Here is a 20,923-nt window from a genome sequence, read left to right as displayed (position 1 = left end):
TCCTGCTCGAGTATGAGCCGCCACCAGTTTTCAACAGTTTCTCCTTTTACCACCTTCTCTTCCAGTGATTCCAATTCCGTACATGGACATATTATAAACATATGGAAATTATGGTTTCTTGAATATTTCGAAACGCTTTCCCAGTTGTTTCAGAACTGTTTAGAAACAGCTCTGAAGAAAGTCGTCCCAGAATTTTACTAGATTTTACATGATATGCAATGAAGAACGACAAATATTTATGCTAATATTATGATTTAGAATCATTCATTTAGAAGATCATATTTAAACAATTTGTAAATAAACTGCATTGCTAATAAATGAAAGCTTTGCGTTCTTTTTTCATCCTTTTTACCACCTCTTGCTAAGGTAGTAAAAATATTAGAACTTACTGAAACTCATAGAAATATTTCTTCGAAGACACTTCTGCTATTTCTAGCATACGTTAATTACTACAAAAAAAACAGTCGACAAGACTATGATTCCTGAATGCTTGAAAGTACCCAAGATTAAGTTCACATTGACATACTAAATTGCTTCAATTCAAGCGACTTGGATTCAAATAGCTAGATTAAATCTCGAGGGCATTCAATTGTAAGATGCAACACTGTGCCATAATTAAATTTAAGCAATCAAATTAGTGACCATATTGCAACATCCACTTTGGATCGACCAAGCAAAACAAACGTTCGACAAAAGCCGTCCATTTCTTACATTCGACGCGACGATGATCAAGTTGACGTGATTGCGGCGATAATGGATGACAGCTAAAAACTTGGACAAAAGTGACAGCGAGATGTCGCAAGAAATTGAACGAAAATATTTCGACGCAGGTTGACCTATTTTATTATCGAAAGAACGGTGAACAGGCGACGTATTTATAATGAAAACATACTAAATTTGCTTGCAAGTATCATCGTACACCGATTAACAAGCGTTAACGTATTGGAGCGACCCAAAAAAACTGGTTCGAAAAGCCCAAGGTGTGGTCCTGGTCGGCCCTGTAAAACGATCCACAGGATCCTTTCACGTGTTCCTCTGCACCCATAGTCGTAAGAAAGTTTTCGACGGTACTTCATTTTGTACGCGCGTCGATTCTTCTCTAAAGTCGTGTTTCATGCACGAGCAACATGCTGCACCTCTTAAATTTTCACGAGTTCCACTTCCTAATTGACCAGCATCGCCATTTAAAATAATGGAAATCCGTTTAAATTCGAAAACATCGAAAAGATGGAACAATTTTTGGTTCTTGGAGAAAATACAAAAATTTCAACTGGTCATTGGCAAAGTTCACGTATTTTTTATTAACTGTGTCGCAAGAAGGCTGTAAAATTCCCTTTAGCGGATGAAACAAGTGACGAAAGAAAAATTGGCGGGGATGCGTTAAGCGCTCTTCTGATGAAGGCGTTCGAAATGCTATATAAGGTCCGTGGAACGAAATTCGTGCACAATTCGAGCTGTTTCCATAGATGATGAGCAACGATAAAAAGTACAGTCTGTAGTCACTGCGTTCCGCACGCAATGTCGCATTGACTGTCACATTTGTCAAACAACGACGATACATGACTGCTTATTTAAATTGGTGAATTATGTCCTTATTGCGCAGAAACTATGAATATGCAAATCTAGTTTTTGAGTGAGGTTCGTGTTTTAAAAACTTCATGCAGACTGGTCAATTTAATTGGCTTCGCGTTGCTTAGATTTAAGTTACTCGAATAAACCATTTAGCCGATATAAATATGTTTTTAAGTTTCAAGCCAGGAGATATGATAAAAACGTAACGAGCAGAATGAAAACTCGAAAGAAAATTCGAAACGAAGAAAACTAAAGTTCACAGTGACAAAATAATTTTAAACACTTTCAACTCAAGCAAGTTGGATTTAAATAACTCGACAATATTTAATTTTAAGTTACAATAATAATAGAAAAGCTATATTCTATAGTATTATTTAGTAAATTTAATAAAAAGGCAACGTCTGTCGTTAACTCATTCAAAATTAATCTACGTTTCTTGCTCCTAAATTAAGCAACGCCAGAAGAGTGCGATTTCGATACTTTCTCGATCCGCCATTGCATCGAATCTTCTTTTACCGGTTGCTTTCTCGCGGAGCGATGAATAACGATTAGATCGACAATCGGGAGAGAACGTCGATCCGATCGAACGAGTTTTGCATTTAGTCGCATTCGATCGAAATCCCCACGCGACGACCTTTAACATAATTTCGAACCGCAAAACCGAGCTGCGTCTACTTTCTACGGTGCCTCGGGCAACAGACGTCCTCTTCGTCATTTCCCTCCACGCGCCAGTAGTGTATCTGAATAGTACCAATCGCTTTTATTATACGCATTCGAGTACGCAATCACCTAACCAAATGGACCATCTGTCGATGAAAATTTTGCGGTAATAACCAGGATGCTCTCGAAATAAATAATAATTGCATTTCTGAAGATTCCCTTTGCTAATTGATTGCTTGTGCTGTCACTGAAATTGTGAAATAATTTAACTTTTTACTATTTCGTGTATTGATATGAGAAAGATTTAGAAAACAATTTACATAAAAAAATTTAAAGTCATTATATCAAGTGCTTTAATAAGAAATTAAGAAAATACTAATGTCTTGAACTTAATACTATTAATGTCATCCAAAGAATTTGGATAATTATTTCTAACAGACTGTTAAATTATAAAAGAACTTGAATTACGTCAATTACCTAAACAAGGAACTTAGAATGAAAAGTAAATATGTAAAAAAAAAAGAAGAAACGTACGAATGTACTTAATTCTATTATTCCATACTTCTCGAATTGGATTGACTTAGAAACGAGTGCAACTGAAAAAACAAAATTCCACATGGAGGTCGTGTGCTGTTAGGGTAAAAAATTTAACAAGGCGTGAGCAATACGCTAATTGGCGTGACTTAACAAAGCATGGCGAAGCTTTTCTTTCGATCAATTTCTTTTTCTAAAACCGCGATACATTTACATAAAGGAATATTTTCTGTACTCCAGTAGATCTTATTAGATAAATTTCAAAACGTTACTCGAATCCAAACAGTATAATATGCAACATTTCACAAGTAATACAAATTTACATAAACAATTATAAAAATTTCCACTTACGATAAGAATTCTTTTACTCTTTGCTTTCTCACAAATTCTTTTAGCAAAAATTATTGCAAATAATTATTGAATGTCTACTTTTAAAGATTTGTAGTTATGTAGAAAAAAAGAACTGATCAAAAGCACCTCTGGATATATGTATTTAAATACCACTTTCTACATTTTTTATCGAAATCAGTCAACCCGTTGCGACAACTGCGCGTGTTTAAAATTATACGCTCTATGCAAAATAATATCCGCAGAAATGAAGGGGAGAAAGCAATATTTGCATTCGACGGGAATCTCGCTTTTTAATTCCACGAATTTCTGAATCTGCAAAAGAAGCGATTCGAAAACGAATCTGGGAAAGATCGATTATCACGTCACATTATGCGATCACTTTCGACTTAACTATCACTTCCGACAAGAGAGTTCCGCCTTTCCGCAGTTCTACCACTTGTGACCCAGATGAGAGAATTTTGCAAAACTTCATTTTCAGCATAAGTTTCAATTTAATAACAATGCCATACGATATTTATCATTTCTAGACAGATTACATCTCTCATTTCCATTGCAAACTACTTGCGTGAAAATACAGTTAGACGTGATTATGTATGTACATACGTATATTGTAAATCAATGATTATGATCAGAAATGAAAAAGATTATTCTATTTCTGTGACAATAAGTATTTAAATCGATATTTACTGTAGGAGGAATTTGTTTACTATTTTTAATCATTTCTATGAGAAGCAACATTATATTTCGCAATATTTACAGATTCCGTACACGTAATATTTTATAAATTTTGCGCACAGTACTTCAACAAGATCATAACCATCGCGTGCAAAATTTGTCAACCAGTTTTCCACGTGAACAACAAGAATGCCTTTCGAGTAAAATTTGGCGATTGTTCTGGCACTCGCGGGCTCTAACGAAGAGTGGTACAGGTTGCAGCTCTGAAGCGGCCGTCTCCTAATGAATTATGGAAATCGCGGGGCGTGAGCATGAATTATGCAAAACTGGCGATTCACACGTTACACCTAATTTCTGATCCCGATAAATCAGGTTGGCGATTGCCGTGATATTACAGGTTACGAAACTGCGTCTATGCTAATACGGCGATCTTCGTGGTCGTGGCTATTATGAGACGTTACATCTCTGACCACTCGATGGTGAAACCAGCAATTAATCTGATTCTGCGAACGACAATGTACGCGTTCCTTGTTTCCAACAAAAACGAGAAAGCGACCGTTTTGAGTATGAAAATATGACGTGTTACGATATTTCTCGTGTACTTTGTCAAATGTATTAAATTTTGAACGATTGATAAAGATACATCGGTGAATGGAGAGCCAAAATAGACAAAAGAAAGAACGAACAGCTTTTCTCGAATAGTACAAGTAGCATAAAACATGTTCTACGTCTTTCATAAGATTAGAAACATTCTGTTAACGATGTATGATAATATAAAGACTTGAAACTAGTTACGCAGGAAGCAATCAACTCGGTATCGACGTCATTCTCGCACGGAAAATAAACGTAAACCGAACGAAAAATGATCAGCGTCAAGGAAACAGAATAATAATTAATGTGGCACGAAGCTATTTTCCAAGAGATATTTCAACAATTCTCAACAACTTTTACCGCATAATTTCTATTACCTTAGATTTTTTCTACTCGTATTAGCAAGTAAAAGTGAAACTTTTCTAGTCTATTTTTTCTTATCCCTTAGCTTTTCACCTCACACCTTTATAAATCACAAATTACTGGACAAATGTACTGTGCGATGTATATTGATTTGTAAATCAAATGAATTCGCAGTAAACCACTAATGAGTACGTAGTATACATATTTACTACAAAAAGGTACACACTGGCGTTGAAAAGAAGAAATCGTTCGGATTCTCGAACGTAACGAACGTAATAAAAAAAAAAGAGGAAGCCAGTCGAGGAAGTGGTGCGCAATAGCGAATCGCATCCACGATCAGAAACGACGATTACCTTTGTTTCTGTAAAAGGGAAAAAAGAAAACACACGTAGCTGAAATTAAAGGCAAATGACGCGCGCGAAGATTGGCGTGGCCGGGAAAAATAGGCGCGGACGTGCACGCAATGCGCTAAAAGAGAGCGCGCTGACAATGGCGAAGGAAAAGCGAGGAGAATTGGAGGCAGTGCCAAATGAACGACGTGAATCGCGTCCACATTGGCCAATTGTCAGGGAAATCGAACAGAAATCTGCTCGGCTACATGAGACGCGAAATGATCGCCGTGGTTGTTTCTTTAATCGCAGCTGCATGATTTCTGTGAAGTTATGGAGGAACGCGGAAACACCTTCCGTGTATCTCTTCTGGAATGGTAACATTTCTTCTGCTGGGATCGTCGTACGTCAGAGAGACACGCGGCAATTTAAACGATAATAACCACGTGCCTGAGTGTATCCCGGAAATAAGGAAAAAAATGTTCAAATATGGACGAATTCGTTGCGTAAGATTTTATAATGCCTCCGTTGCCTGTTGTCAAATAATTTGCAATTAAAGTAATTCGCGAAAAAAGTATGCGTTGTCCGTAAAAGATATCAGAATCTTTCCCTCATATTGTACTAAGTAGATTATTTAACCGTTTATTTAGTTCAGAAATTTCAAACAATTGAATGGACGTTTAGCAAAAGTTTTAAACATTTATACGGTTGTTCCTTCAATTTCGAAATTTAATTGACATTCAAAAATTCGCACTCGATGCTAATTGCCAGAGCCTTACTTATTTAAAACAGCCTGCTTTTCATTGGCTAATTATTCAATTCGCAAAATGGAACAAAAGCGAAAGAATTTATACAAATACACAATGAAAATGCAATGCACGGAGAAGCAGGAAACAACCGCAATGAAAAAGCTTCCTACGTTTAATTAAATACTTCCACCAGCTTTAATTTCAATCTAAAGTTGCAACATCGAAAGAGAAGCAGAGCAAATTGAAGCAAACGCTAATTAATTAAAGTGCTTCAAATATCAATAAACAGCGCATACGAAGATTAATTTCGCGTTAAAAAAAAAAGGCGACGCAGTCACTCGTGCGACTTGTAACGCGTAATCGTCGCGAACGTGCATCGCTACTACATCGTTTATAATAGCGGTAACGACAGAAAATTAGTACAGAAAAAAAAGAAAAAAAACACCGTGAAAGGGACGAATTTCAGGAAGCGAGGCAAACGATTCAGAAGAGGCGCTTTCTCTGATGGAAAACCCGATTCAGATTACGTTTATGGCGCTTGTGCAAGGTGCGCGATCGTGGCCACGCGTGTGTGCACTTCGCACACGTTTGCGCGGCTAATAAACGCGGTTGCATCGGTGCATAGTGCACTTGCTCGAACGAGTAGATTCGGTCAACGCATCCTGTCACATCAGACGAATGATCGCCATTTACGATTCGCTCCACTGGCAATATTGAAACGATTACGTGCACGCGATACGCGGAAAGACGCGAGGTGCCTCGAGAATACTTTATGGATTATTTAAGCGTCCCGTGAGATCGTTGGAAACGTTCCAGGAATAGCAGCGCGTAGATTGAACGCAGGTATTGTGCAATTTTTATTCTCAATTTGCCCCGATTAGAATTTTTATCTCGGCCATAAAACAGGAAATGATATGTACGTATGCAGGGTCTTATGGGTTGCAGATGGGTGACATTGGTGCAGGAATTGTTCAACGTTGGCGCGCGTAGAATGGAAGCTTGTAACGCGGGATTGGCGTATCCTTGTGCTCCATCGTGAAATCTATTTCAAACGAAAGCACATTAATTATGAGACAGTGTTAGCCTGTCTTATCTCTATTCCTAGGTGGCTGGTTGTCTAGAAGATCTCTTCAAGATGCTTTTCAGTGTCTTTATCCTTAAAAGACAATGAATGTTTCTAGAGAAAAGATTGGTCGCAAACAAATCATATTTCTGTATACTTTTTACTATATTTGCATATTTTAATTATTATTGTATATTGTCAAGAACGCGAATGGATGATTTGAAATTATATTCCTTTAGAGTTCCATTGAAGTTCACAATCTCGTTTACAATCGCCCCCAATTCCCTCTCGATTACAATCAAAGGGATAACCGTCAGTGCAAACCGCAAAATAACTCGTTCCAACGCATTAATAGCAACCACTGGTACAAGAGTGATGCAACGGAATGCAGGCAATGCAACAGGTTAGTGCAATGAGACATACTGAATGTAACTACACCTGTAGCAAGATTTAGAGTCAAGGCATACGTATAAGTAACTAACCGTTTTTGGTTCCCATCTTAAACTAGTTGTTTAGTAGCGGATGGAACAAGAAAGTTCCGGTGACGGAATCTATTGATCATTAATGACACTACTGATCGATACTGTTAAATAAACGAGACAATTTCTCTTTCTTAAAATAGAACTTGTAGTGCTCCACGAGTAGAACTGGACGATATAAATATTTAAATAGATTTTTAGATCATAGAATACTGATTTCTTGACATATTCGTCTAACTAGAATTTTTATTATCACTACACATTATAATTAAATAAAATAATTAACTTGGAAGAAAATAATATAATTTATTTCACCCTTCTTGTATTTTTCATGTAATAAAGATTTCGTACTTATAAGAAATCATACCTCTAAAATGGTTACTAGAAATTATTTATTCAAAAAAATAAAAATTCTGTTTCGTGCAATTTATTTTTGTGTGTTATGCGAAACGTTGCAAAAAGGAGTAATTAAGGCATGTTTCTTCCATCTCTGTACTTTATTGAGTAAGACTGTTACTCGGTGAATAGGTAGATAATTAAAATTGTAATGCTTCCATTTTTTTATATCTGTAATTGCTGATTGGCCGAGATAAGTTTTTGCCAATACCGTTGGCCTTTTACCTTTCACGCGTTTCTGATTGCTTCATACACAATTCGTGTGATTAAGCATTTCCGTATAAAGCTGTTACTTAAGTGTGCATGTTAATTAAGCTATTGTAACCGCTATTAAGTCATGATACCTGCCAGAATATCAGGATAAAGCAGATTTTGAATTAAAGACATCTTTTTACATAGAATTACCTACATTATTATAAAAAATTACGTTATAGCGCTCCAAAGATAAATTTATGAGGTATTTTAATTGTACCCACTACAAAACGAAAAAAAACGACTAACGAAGCAATTATGCCATAAAGAACGTACCAGTACGTTGTTGTCACATAAATAACATTGTTATTTGAATGTTGCTTAACAACCAAACGTTACTCAAACAGCGCATTATGGTACTTTTGTTTCACAATCTAAACCGAACTTAATACGTAGTCTCTCGTTCTAATAATTAATAAGTTCCACGATTCATATTCCTGATATTTCAGTCATCCATATTGTATTAAACAGAGAACATCGAGAGTGAGAATATGGTTAAGTAAAATAGGTCCTGATTACCTTTCAACATCAACCTCTTGAAGCATCCATTATAATGTCTCTAATTAGATTTATTCTCCATTTTAAAACTCTTCAGTAAATCTCATCTCAACAAAAACGTTTAAAAAAATCAAGACCACTTAAAAAGAAACATGTTTTACCTACTCGCTGAATCTTCGTTCTTGATTTCGTAAACATTAAACTTTCCTATCTCTAATTAACTTGCGACACGATCTAAATAAATACCAACCTCATTAACTTACGCAAAACCAGTTTTTAATTAAAAACTAGATGGTACGCCCCAACCAATCCATCTAGGGGCAACAGGAAATAACCATCGATCGAATTCGCGAATTCCTGGCACGCTCCAATTTTTTCTCTCATCCAGAATCGATCAAGGATACGCGTATCCTTCTGATGAGACCGATAAGGACAGTAGAAATCCCGTGGTAAGAGTAGACGACCTTGGGGGGTGCACCTTATTCTACAAGTCGAAGTGCAAAACCGCGGATCGATGCTCGGGATCTTGTTAATGGCTTCCATAATTATTCATACGCGACCAGGAAGATGAACGATGCGTAACAGGACGTTGCGAAGCGTCGTCGAGAGTTGTAAAAAACGTTCCACATTGATAAACGCTTTTTGCGTAATCCTTTCCTCACACTCGACGCTCTGTCGTTTCTATGTCCAAGGTTCGCAGAAATTTCTCTTGTACAACGAGTGACCGGTTAATACACACAATCTGGTTACTCGATACTCGATGTTCGTCAGGAAAGTATGCTCGTAATATGCTTTAATCAAGCGAGCAAAATTGGAAGACGTTTCACCGTAATATACGCAATGTTTGCACAGTCAGCTGAGTTTACAAGCTTTATAGAAATTTCTGTTAGGCAACGATTGTGGACGTTGATCCGCCATCTGGTAGTGAGATGTTCAAAGGATTGCGAGGAAAAATACTTCGTGGCTACTTCAATTAGGCAACGAGAATGGAAAATCTTGTACTGTAATGTTTGCTCAGTTGAACGATTTTACGAGTTTCAGAGAAGCTCCTTTTGTGCAACGACTGATGGTTATATCCGTGCAAGCCAATTCGATAGATACTTGTATTTTGAAAGAAGAAATGTACTTTAAATGGGCTTTGATCTGATAAATATTGATTTGCAATATTTGATCAGTTGAACAACTTTAGACATAATTATATGCAAACGCAGTGACGTTCTAAATTGAAACACGAAATTAATTCAAAACTTCCTACATAAAAAAGGAGAATTTGTGTTGTTTTACAATACATGGATGATCTCAAACAAGGCTGAGGTAAATGGAGGGAGCGAAGATTCGTCTAAAGTAGAGATCACATTTGCAACATCGTTCAATATTTAAAAAGCAATATGAATCATATACATTATCACGTATTTCACATATGATTATATACAATTTCTATTTTTACTTTTTCTTAGACGCTGTCGCGCAAAGTTTACTACTACCTAGCCGCTTTAATAAGAATTCTCCTATTGTTAGGCAGACGACCGCAATTTACATACGAATAGGTGTTCACCATTGGTTAATTGAATCTCGGATGAAAATATCCATACAATGCGTGCAAAAGTAGACGCGCCAAGTGATCCTGCATAATTTAATGGCAGTGAAACAGTTGGCGGTAGACGAGGAAGTCGGCGGACTTTCGCTGCAAATTATTTTGCGCGCAATTTTAATTCGGCTTACCGCGAATCATCATTATAACACGCGTGTCCATAGGCGGATGACTTTCGTTATTCAAGGTTTCGCGATTTGCTTGTGTTCTCGAGTGAAACAAAGGACCGTGTTTTCTGCGTTCTCACGCACTTGTGCAGACACGAACACCCCTTGTACAATGCAATTGCATCTTAATTCCAATGACCAGCCTAAACTAATTAAACTGAAGAGGCATCTCCCCTCTCTATTTGTCTCTTTATGATCATTATTGGCTTTAAATTGAAGTCAGTACACAAAATCCATGTACATAGCCAAGCAAAGGATAATTTTCGTATGCAAAAAAATTGAAAATAAATTATGTATCGAGAAAACTGAAGTTGAGTTCTCAACTAATGTTGCTATTCTTCTTTGAAGCAATTAAAACGTCGGAATGCGATGGCATTACTGATTCTAATTCATAAGAGCAATAGTTTTTATTTAAATATAGCTTAATAAACCCCAAGAAATGCTATCAAACAATGGATGGAAAACGTAGTTTCCAAAATTTCCAAATGACAAGTCGAAGTTTTATTACCACAATAGTCTCCTTCAATTCAGAAGTAATTAGCTAAATGCCACCTCGTCCAACTCGTTCAAGGCTGAAAGCCAAGAAATCGGCGTTACTAATGAGGGCGATCAATCTTAAGTCCATAAACCTACGAAAGATGCGCTACAGTTACATCCTTGCCGTCGAACTGACCCGTCCGTCGGCGAAACGGAACCCGCTGACCTCATCCTGCCGCTTCTTCTCTTCGCGTTGCGGTTCGATTGCGCAAAACCGAGCAAGGGATACGTCGTGCCGTAACACGGGAAGCAACGCCTGTAATAGATGTGTAATTTAGATTAAGGTTCGCGGATGACGTGCGTTTACTTCCATCGGGACCGTCCGACCTTTTCGTAAAAGCTCCATTAACGACCGTATAAAGGAGCCATTAATATTTCTACAGGCATTGCGATATGCCGAATGCTCGCGAGAGGTCTCGATAACGACGTGACCGTGTTATTCGTCGATTCGAAGATACACACGATGCCAGACGCATTTGCGAAACGCGAAACGACTTTCTATCTTGCGTTAATCCTTCGAGGATCGGGAGATCGAACAGGACTGAGGATTTCTTCGAAAACCGCTGACGTTGCAACATTCGTTCCACATTTTTCCTCTTTTTCCTTTTAACAAATGATACTCTTCGACGCTGTTCAGAGCCGCTCTATGCAATCCAACTTAATGGCTAGGAGATCCGCGAAGGATATTGGGCTTTGATCGTAATCGAAATGGAAATACAAGCTGTTGGTACTATTCCATGAGAACTTGTACACGTTTGAAGTTAATTCAGAAATTGGTGTGAACTTAACGATCGCAACTGAACAATGTTGTGCAATTTGAAAAAATTGGAGTCGCCAGACTAGAAAACTAACAGCCACTTATCGGCGTGAAACTGGTTTCTGATACAACGTGGATAATTGCGCAACATTAAGAATTTTAGTGAACACATATTGAAAAAGAGAATATATACGTATCTTTCTTTACATGATTTAAAACTTGCTAAAGTTTAACTACAAAAATAGCCGATTTCCAAACTGTTGCAACTTCGCGAAACGAAATCGTCTACAACAATCTATCTGCGGCCATTTTAAAGGGTACAACCCCTACTTTCGCGTTCCTAGACCGATCTCTTTCCAAGATCCTTTCAAACCATAAAACGAAGTGGAAAATTGAACTCGATTTTCGAACCATTCCACGTGTGAATTCACGTTCACAACCTTCATATCGAACAGGCCTAGTCGTTTCACGTTTCGCTATTAATGAACCAGTGTTCGCCACTGGTAAGACGTAAGTGCTTTTTGCCATCGCGGAAAGTCGGTCACCGGTTATTTTTGACAAGTTGCATTCCTCCTCTCACTCTGACTAGAAATATTATACGTTTATTACGAGCACATCAAAAGACCGGACAAGGCTTTCACAATACGTACGCAGACGCGAATAATTAAAAAGCGTTAAACCGATTAAATCGCGACAGTCAAACCGTTACGTGGACTGCAAAAATTGTTGTCGCTGCCGCATCTAATCGCGTTTTACATTTTCGAGCGTGTAAAACTGTCCCTAAATACCCAACGTCCGTGGAGACGTTCTCACGGATGGAAGAAGCACGAAAATCGCTTGTCTTCGAGTCACGTGAAAATCGAGACCGACGCGTCGAACTTAATTAGTCGCGTTTAGTGTAATTGCAACCGAGGAACTGGTCGCTTTAAGTCGACTTTGTCGCTTGTTTCCACAAGCCTAACGTGTCTAACGAGCGCCGCCCAGAAACGCCGTATCGAAATTTAGAGCGGATAATCCCATGAAATGCGCGCTGGCTACGACGTATAAAGTTTAATAAACGAGCGAAACCCGAGTATCTAATGTAACGGGTGGGTAAAACGGAATTTTCTCGTTCTGAAAAGTCTGATCGATATCTGAGAGGCGAGTATTTTCTAAGCTGTGCTCGAGAGCTGAGAACGTGTGCCGCGTTTTAAAGAGGAATGAGGTATTCCGTTAAATAATTGGATGTTGTTTATGGTACGACTGCTATTTAAAAAGGATAGGAAGTTGCACGGTGGACACTAGACAAGTTTGCAGATAGATTCGATTTAAGAAGGTTTAATTGAAACAAATAAGAGTTATGTATAAATGAGTTCTAGCTTTCTCCCGTGAGAACTGAATTGATCGATAAAACGATAGTCGAGAGGATTTTACCCTCCAGGATGATTGATCCGGAATTAATCAAACGTAAGACGCGTATTCTAAAAGTAGATGCGTCTCAAGATAGTAACAAGCAGGTACCGATTGTGGCACTTTTGTCTAAATTAACATCGTCTGTAACAGAATGACTACGAAAGTTTTTGAACACACGTACCACCATCTTTTAATAAACATCGATAATCATTAATGAGACATTACAAACAAATCGTGGTACACACAACTTTTTATCAAACTGCAACTCTTTCACAATCCAGTAAAAAAATTAAATACTATCCATCATGATATCAGCTAAATATTAATAGGTTCTTTGAAAACCAGAACAGAAAAAGTATCGCAATGTAAAAAAATATCTCTAAATCCTATCGATTCCACAAAAGTTACCACACGATTTCCATGCAGCTACTTTACAATCATCCACGCTAGACCTGAATAACGTACACATAACGCAAAGTGTAGGTGATCGATTTAGCTTCCGAGCGACTCGAACGGTTCTTACCTCGTCCTTCCCATGCTCCCCGTCAATTCATTGGACGTTAATCCACCGTGAAAGGGTTCATACCGGACAAATACAAAGCCCCAGAGCGCGTACAACAATATCGCCGTTCAATGACACGCATAATCGTGTCCGGTTGAGCCCTACTCTGGGGTCCCGTCGCCCATCACCCGAGAACCTGTATAAAGGCCGGGGAACCGCGAAATTTACGAGCACCCGTTGCATTATACTCGTTACGAGAGGCCGGCGCGCGACTAGGCGTGGTCCACGCGAACCTGCACCTCTCCTTCCTCCCTTTCTTTTCCATCGCGATCGTTTCTATCCGCGTATCTGTCCGCTATCTGCCATCGAGCAGACTTCGACGCCGCGATACGCTCGCGGGTTCGCTCGCGGACCGTGCTACGCAATCCTTTTTATTGGCGTTCGCGCCATTTCCGGAGAACAGCGGGACGCGAGCGAGCTCGTACGAGGGGGGCAGCTTCCGGTGGCTCGCGTGAGACGACTCCCGGGTGGTGGTCCACTCTCGAAACGTTCGTTTTCGATGAGAAGAGACGGGAATAGGGAAGCGATCACTGCAGAGAGCGAAAGGACAGAGTATGTCGAACTCTCGATGGCGGGAGAGGACTTTGATCGATGGGTTCGTGCTCCCGATACGAAATGGCATCGTAATGGGGTACCGATGAACGCGCGGCAATGGGACGGGAATGCGATCGAAATTCGAGACGTTTGATGTATGACACGATTTAGGTAATTAGGTCTGGTAATTTACGGTCCGAGTTGACGGTGGCTGGTGAAGGTAGAGCAAGACAAATTAGGGATTCTTAGGAAATATCATTGTTTTTGCGAGTTACGGTGAGTCAGGGGATACTACCGTGTGAGAGGCGCGCGGCCAGATCTGTCGAGTTGAATGATACAGATTGCAGATTCTTGTGAAATTTTATATTATATATTATGAAATGCGCGGGGGCAAGACTCCGTTTACTCGTGTCCGAGAGAAATTACAAGTTCTTGCAAAGGAAAACGAATGATTCTTATAATTTAGAAACGTGTGAGCGAATGTGCGAGTCACTGTATGTAAGCGGTGCACTTAGAATGACCTGGGTTCAAATGGTATACATGGTGTTCGATAATTTTCAGTTGGAAATTTGAGAAGTTATTCCATGGGTTAAAATAACAACGAAATAATATCTGACGCTTCGTTTTAGAGGAAAAAATGAATGCGTATAATAAAAGCACATTGCAACAGGTGATCTGATAAATTTTCAAATTTGTTTTTTCTAATAATTTGTTATTTTCGATCAGCCTTCAAATTTGTTATCAATGGTCGTCGAACAATTTACGTGAGAATTAATTAGAAAAATGTTATTGTACACGGAATGCTTCCCTCTTCGAATGATACTTTATATCAACCACTTGAACTGCACCTGGCAGCTTTACGCTCCTCTTAACTGCTCTTTACTGTTAAAACTTTCCAATCATCGATACGTGGTTAGATGCCGCGTTTATAACTACAGCTGAGCGATGAAAGGATTCGCGGCGAACATTTTTTACAGGCGAGGAACACGTTTCGATAACCTTTGCAGTGAAAGAATCGTAGAACGTCCGAGATGATCTTCATCGTAACTGTACTGCGAATACCATGGAGAAATCGATTTAACCACTGGACATTCTCGATCCTCCGCTTCACTTTCTGTAACTCCACTTTCCTAAATAAACTTCGACTCGTGAAACGTGATTGAAATTGATCCGATCAGAGTTCTCCTTTAAAAATACCAATCCCAAATATTGGAAATGCAATTTTCCATTCGCGAACAGAATGCGCACGTGCTTTGTTGTCGAATAACACAAAGATTTCTTCGAGAAAATCCTAATCAAATTGAAAGAAAATTGCATTCGAGTGGATTGATGAGGATTAACCAATGCAAGAATCAAATTTTCTAATCATGTGCGATTCAAAGTTGAAATTTACATGACCGTGAAAACGAAGAGCGTAAGTCTGTATAAAAATGAGGTAACCATTAAGATGCTTTGGCATGACATCATTACGATTACTATTCGTGAATGTTGCATGGTAATTCGAAAGTAAACGCGATAAAGTCAAGTTACGTGTAAACTCTTCACAACGATCGTAAATACATCGTAAGTTAAAATACTATTACTTCCTCACCTTTACAAGTCTCGTATGTGCATTACTGTTTGAATTACATTCCCGTTAGTAAGATCTGACATAACCGTTGCAGTAAAACGAACAATATATTGAACTTTCTATGCTGTATAATGTATAATATACAATCAAATGTTATATAATCGAATACTATTCGAACCTCTTTCAAGTAAAACAAACAGTGTACAGAGACTCTAAAAAATAAACAATTGTATGAATATTTTTAACGAATCACTGAATAACATGATCGTTTGAATGCGTGCTACCATGGAAGATGAAGAAAGTAGGAAAGAAAATGAAATAAAAGTGGAAAAAGAGAATCGGGACTCCATTAACACTCATTTCATGGAAAGTGAATCCACTGATTCCACTCGCTTTCTATCAATCAAGAAACCAACCTCGCGTTCCCCTCTTCCAAGTGATATAATTAATTTCTTTTCCTATTACGATTTTCTCTCCTTGATGACGGCTAATCGGTTTTTGCGTTCGATTAATCGCGAAATAATAGCTTATCGGGTCGACGTTCTACCGTGGAAACCGGCAATTTACTGTGCTCGTACGTGTTCCTGTACGTTCACTTAATTTAAAATTTACCCTTTCCAAATTAACCCCTAAACGCCACTGTAGGCTATACTAACGCAATCGGATTGAACAATTGTGTTCATCTATTGGAAAAATTTAGATTATTGAAGTAAGCAAGTACTGTGAATAAATCTGCTGAAAGATTACTTTTTCTTTTCATTTATGTTATAGCAAACTGTGTTATAATGTTTATATTGGAGGCGATTTTTATCATTTCCAGATGTCTATGTGTGTCATTAAAGTAATAACTCATCCGTACCATTTAATGACACTTATCGACAATTACATAAGATTATTTTGTTTTCTTATATAAGATTAATTTGTTCCTCAATCTCTGTCGACACGAGTATACATTTTCCACGTCGCGTGACACGATTAGGATAACGTACACATCGAGGGTACGATTTAACGACAGGAAGCGAAGAAGCGCGTCGCATCCCAAACGATATGCCCGGCAAGGATTTCTCTTCCGATATGCGCGGTTGTCGTAGGCCATTTTTACAAATAACTCGCTTCCTCGATGGTTAATTATCCATATGCAGGTTCAATTACGGCACTCGATTCAAATTATAAGGATTAATCCGTTCCAGCGGTGCGATAGCCTTCGCAGAAAAGTAGAGAATGAAAAATGAATTAACACCGCCACCGCACTAAACGCAACGCGGTATCCTTGACATGAAATCGAGGCTCTTTGATTACGTTTTGAAGAGGAAAAATCGCGTTGCTGGAGAAAATCGTGGAGCGATCCGCGAAGTCGACGAAAAGTTGCACAAACTTTTCAATGACGTCGAGAGACTTCAAAAAACTCTGACCCTCCAAGTAAATTTTAATCAGAAGTGATAAGAGAGAATTTTAAATGGCACGAGATTACGTGTCCTTGTTGTTTGTTAACAAACAAAACAGAGATGTAATATGTAAATGTTGAAAGCTAAATATCAAGAACAAATGATAATACATATATGGAATATTAAATATATTTTCTGCTACGCTGAATGCTTAAATAAATACGATGAGATAACGAAAGCTTCTTGAATATTTAATGCCTTGTTGAATGATAAAATAATGTGATAAATTAACTCTTGATCACTGAGAATGACATTTAAATGACGCTTTTCTAAATAAACTTCGATCAGTTTTATGTAAATGTACTTCCTACATAATTCAACGTTCCATAAAACAGTGACTTATTACTGTATTAATATTTGAAATTAATCATTCATTTTTGTTATCCAAATATAATCTTTGGAAACTGCTAGCTTCTGCTTACCTCCTTATTAAGATAATGTTTCACTTACCTGAGTATTGCGTTCACGAAGACCTTCGGTTGTGACGAAAAGCAGCACCACCAATGCCACCACCGTGCACCACGAAAATCTTCGCGCCATTCTGCAATGAAAAGAAATAATCTGTAATAATGTTACACATCTGAAGCCTCGATGAAAAAGATTATTAAGGAATCTGAAAATGCATCAGTATAATTGTTGAGTTGTGTAAAATGTTATCAATTGGTATCATTTTAATTAATCGCAATGTAAAAAATTCGATACTTTATTCTGACAACATTAACCTAACCAGAACAGGCGAAATCAGAAGCACTGTTTTGTAAAATGAAGCATACAGCCCTTTGCAATTACTATTTTTCATTTTGTTTCCGTAAACTTTTATGAAAAAATTATAGTACATTGACCTAATTAAAGTTTCTAAGTGACTCTACAACTTTTGTCAAATTATAACGTAGAGTTCTTGAGTAAGAAATTAAAAATGTCAGAAGGTGGTGACATTTGGTGACCTCAACCTTCTACAAACGTTCTTAATCAATTAAATCGGTTATCTATGTAGCATTCACGTTTAATATCTTTTCGATTGCTACATATACTCTAAGTTCTGTAATTTTCATCCCTTCTTCCAAGCCACCCTATAAGCGAACAACTATGAAACGTACGTGAAAGTCAAGCACTGCCTCCTACATTTAAATTCACTTTTACTCGTCCAATTCTCGTTCTATTAACCAACGCGTATAATTCTCGCCAAGTATAAGCACCATAACACAAACACGATACCATATGTTTCCGACCGGAACTGTTTAACGTGACGCAGAAAGCTTCCCCATTTTCGTGCGTAGGATCGAAATTACCTCTGATATTAATTTTACCAGCAGGCTATCTTGTCTCGGTTCGGATTATTTTTACGCCGCCACGGATGAATAACCAATTACCCCCTTCGTTTCTATATCAAAAAGATCGATCAAAGCCTTATTTTTACCCCGCTACGCTGTGCCAGAACGCCTTCTCCTCTCCATTTATTCCATTAAAAATAACAGCAAGTGACACGCTGTCATTTAATAATACCGCGATCGTTATTCCGTGATATTCCGAGAGGCGACAATTTACCGTCTAATTTCCCGTTTACGTAAATGTAAACATCGTTAGCCACCTTACATGACCAGTTTCAGTTGAATCCACGTCGTACACGTCGTAGATAATCTCAATTGTTGAAAGAGTAACATCTCGAAAGGAGGCCAAGGCGGAAAGGTTTAAAAACGTCCATAACCATTCCCCACCCCTTTTTACTTGGCGGAAACCTGAATCTGTCACGATCGTACTCTTAAAATACGACCACCTGATACCGGTTCCTTAAAAAACATACCCATTCCTAAATACAATCCCATTGCTCAACTATGTTTACGTTCGTGGCAAGTTTTTATGTACGCATAAGTATCCTCGGCATTCAAGTTTACTTTTTTATAAGTACGATTATAAAGGGCTGTGGAAATGCCTTGGGATGTTTGACAAGCAAATATTTTGGTTCCTCGTTCTTACAAGTGCAGTCAAGGGTGCAGCAACCTTCCCTTTAACTCCTTTAACTACTGCTCTTCATTTTGATCTTTTGTTCAACAATAACGAGAAAAATATATTTAAAAAATATCTGAGCAACATTTCACAATAACTAGAAATTGTCGAAGTACTCGTCTTTCAAAATAAATGTTGCACGTCACTTTCTCTCGACAAGAAATTACGTACCATTGCCTATCAAGTTTTCGTATTGTACGATGTATTAGTAAGAGAGTGCATACAAATGGGAACATTTAAATATCCCCACTACGTCACGACCGTATAGAAATATTCTCCAGGAAAAGATACCTCTAGCTTAATAGTAGAGAAAAGTTCCTTTGAAGCTTTCAATCTTTCTAGAAAGTTTTAACGATGCATTGTTGGAAATTATTCGATAGAAAACAATTTCCGTTTAGAGTGCGCTTATTCGCGGACAGCAATTTAATTCTCGCTAAACTATATTCAACACAATTTTTCAGATCGGTACGTCAGATAATAAAGAACAAGTTAAATTAACAGATTCTAAATATTTTTAGAAAAAAGAATTTTTTTAAAACTGTGAGGAAAGGAGAGGATTCTGTAAAGAAGACCTGTTGAAATTAACTATGCCAGCATAATTTAGTATGGTGTTTTACGATTTTATAGAAATTACTTTGAAATATGCTACTTGAAATCTATTGAAACATTCAAGACGATATAAAACATTCAATTCATTCATTTGTAAGCGTTCTAATGTCGCTGATTCTTTAAAATCAATAATAAAAAACCGGTTTCTAGGATTTGACAAACGGCGGATCTAACAAGGCCGTCTCAAGTATACGCTGGCAGTCGTGATGATCGTGAGCTCTAGCGATCCTCTTTCCTCCGTTGGCGCGAAGATCGACAAAGAGAGGAGGAAGATCAAGATCAGCCGTGGATCGTCGACCGCACACGAAATACCGTTAAACTCAGCTGCGTTGCATTGCTATTCATTACCATCGCCCATTCAATTCCTGCTCACCCATTTTCTACCATCGAACCTATCGGTATTTTATTACTCGATTCCCATCGTTCGTTTCATTCTTTTCTTTCTTAAATTTTCACATTTTTCCGCGCAGTTAGAGGACCATTTGAAAATGATAAAGCCTCCGAGTTTCGCAACTTTGAAAAGCATTTCTGAAGCTAGCATCCCTTAGTTAATAATTGTGAAGACGAACACATCAAACTATTATCAAGATCAACTGTTTGCAATCTTTATTTTCACCATTGAATAATTTAATTCTCTACCTCCAAGATCAACAAAATCGCAAAAGAAGACTGGATGTTTTTCAGTGAAAATATAATCGTTTCGAAAACATTTGCGATCTTAACTAAAATGAATTGGTCAATGTTTGTATGCTTCCAAAATAAGTAGATGTATCGATGAACGAATGATACGATAAATATCTCCGATACCTTATACGTTAATAAAATGGAGAGACTCTAAAAGTGCTTTGACAAATCGTAACAAGAATCCAATTCACGTGCTGATTTACGTATCGTTTCTATCGATGATCGAATGCAAGTTCGCCGTCGTAGAAAGAAGCGAATCCATTAATTCGTTAGCAGTGCATTAGGATCGCCGGCTGAAAACGCATTCAAGAGAGCAGTGTTGCTTTCCACGATCGTTCGTGCGCACGGAACGGTTACCCGGCGATCGAAAGTAAATTCTCTGCAACGGTGCATGCGACTGCACGTATCAGGTTGTGCCTGCAATTGTGAAGCATATTCCGTAGAAAATCTACTCTCAATAGAGAATGAATTTCTCGTAAAAAAATTAAATCCGCGTTTGAAACAGACGACGACACCGGATGTCCTTACGAATTATCATTCTTTAGTACTCTGTGTAGAG

The 20,923-nt window shown here is 38.0% G+C and overlaps 1 protein-coding gene across 3 annotated transcripts in view; it reads right to left on the bottom strand.

Moving 5' to 3' along the window:
• Positions 1–20,923, bottom strand: part of LOC143423111 (uncharacterized) — a 69,901-nt gene that overhangs the window by 35,703 nt on the left and 13,275 nt on the right. For all 3 annotated transcript variants that reach the window (XM_076894201.1, XM_076894202.1, XM_076894200.1), the window contains exon 2: positions 17,518–17,608. In XM_076894201.1, coding sequence (XP_076750316.1) covers positions 17,518–17,607 — 90 coding nt within the window. In that variant the 5' untranslated portion in view covers position 17,608. The remainder of the gene's footprint in view (positions 1–17,517; positions 17,609–20,923) is intronic.

The sequence above is a fragment of the Xylocopa sonorina genome, chromosome 4 (genome assembly GCF_050948175.1).
Source record: "Xylocopa sonorina isolate GNS202 chromosome 4, iyXylSono1_principal, whole genome shotgun sequence".
NCBI classification, from domain to species: Eukaryota; Metazoa; Arthropoda; class Insecta; order Hymenoptera; family Apidae; genus Xylocopa; species Xylocopa sonorina.
The sequence above is the reverse complement of the archived record's forward strand: the minus strand, read 5'-3'. Positions and strand labels throughout refer to the sequence as shown.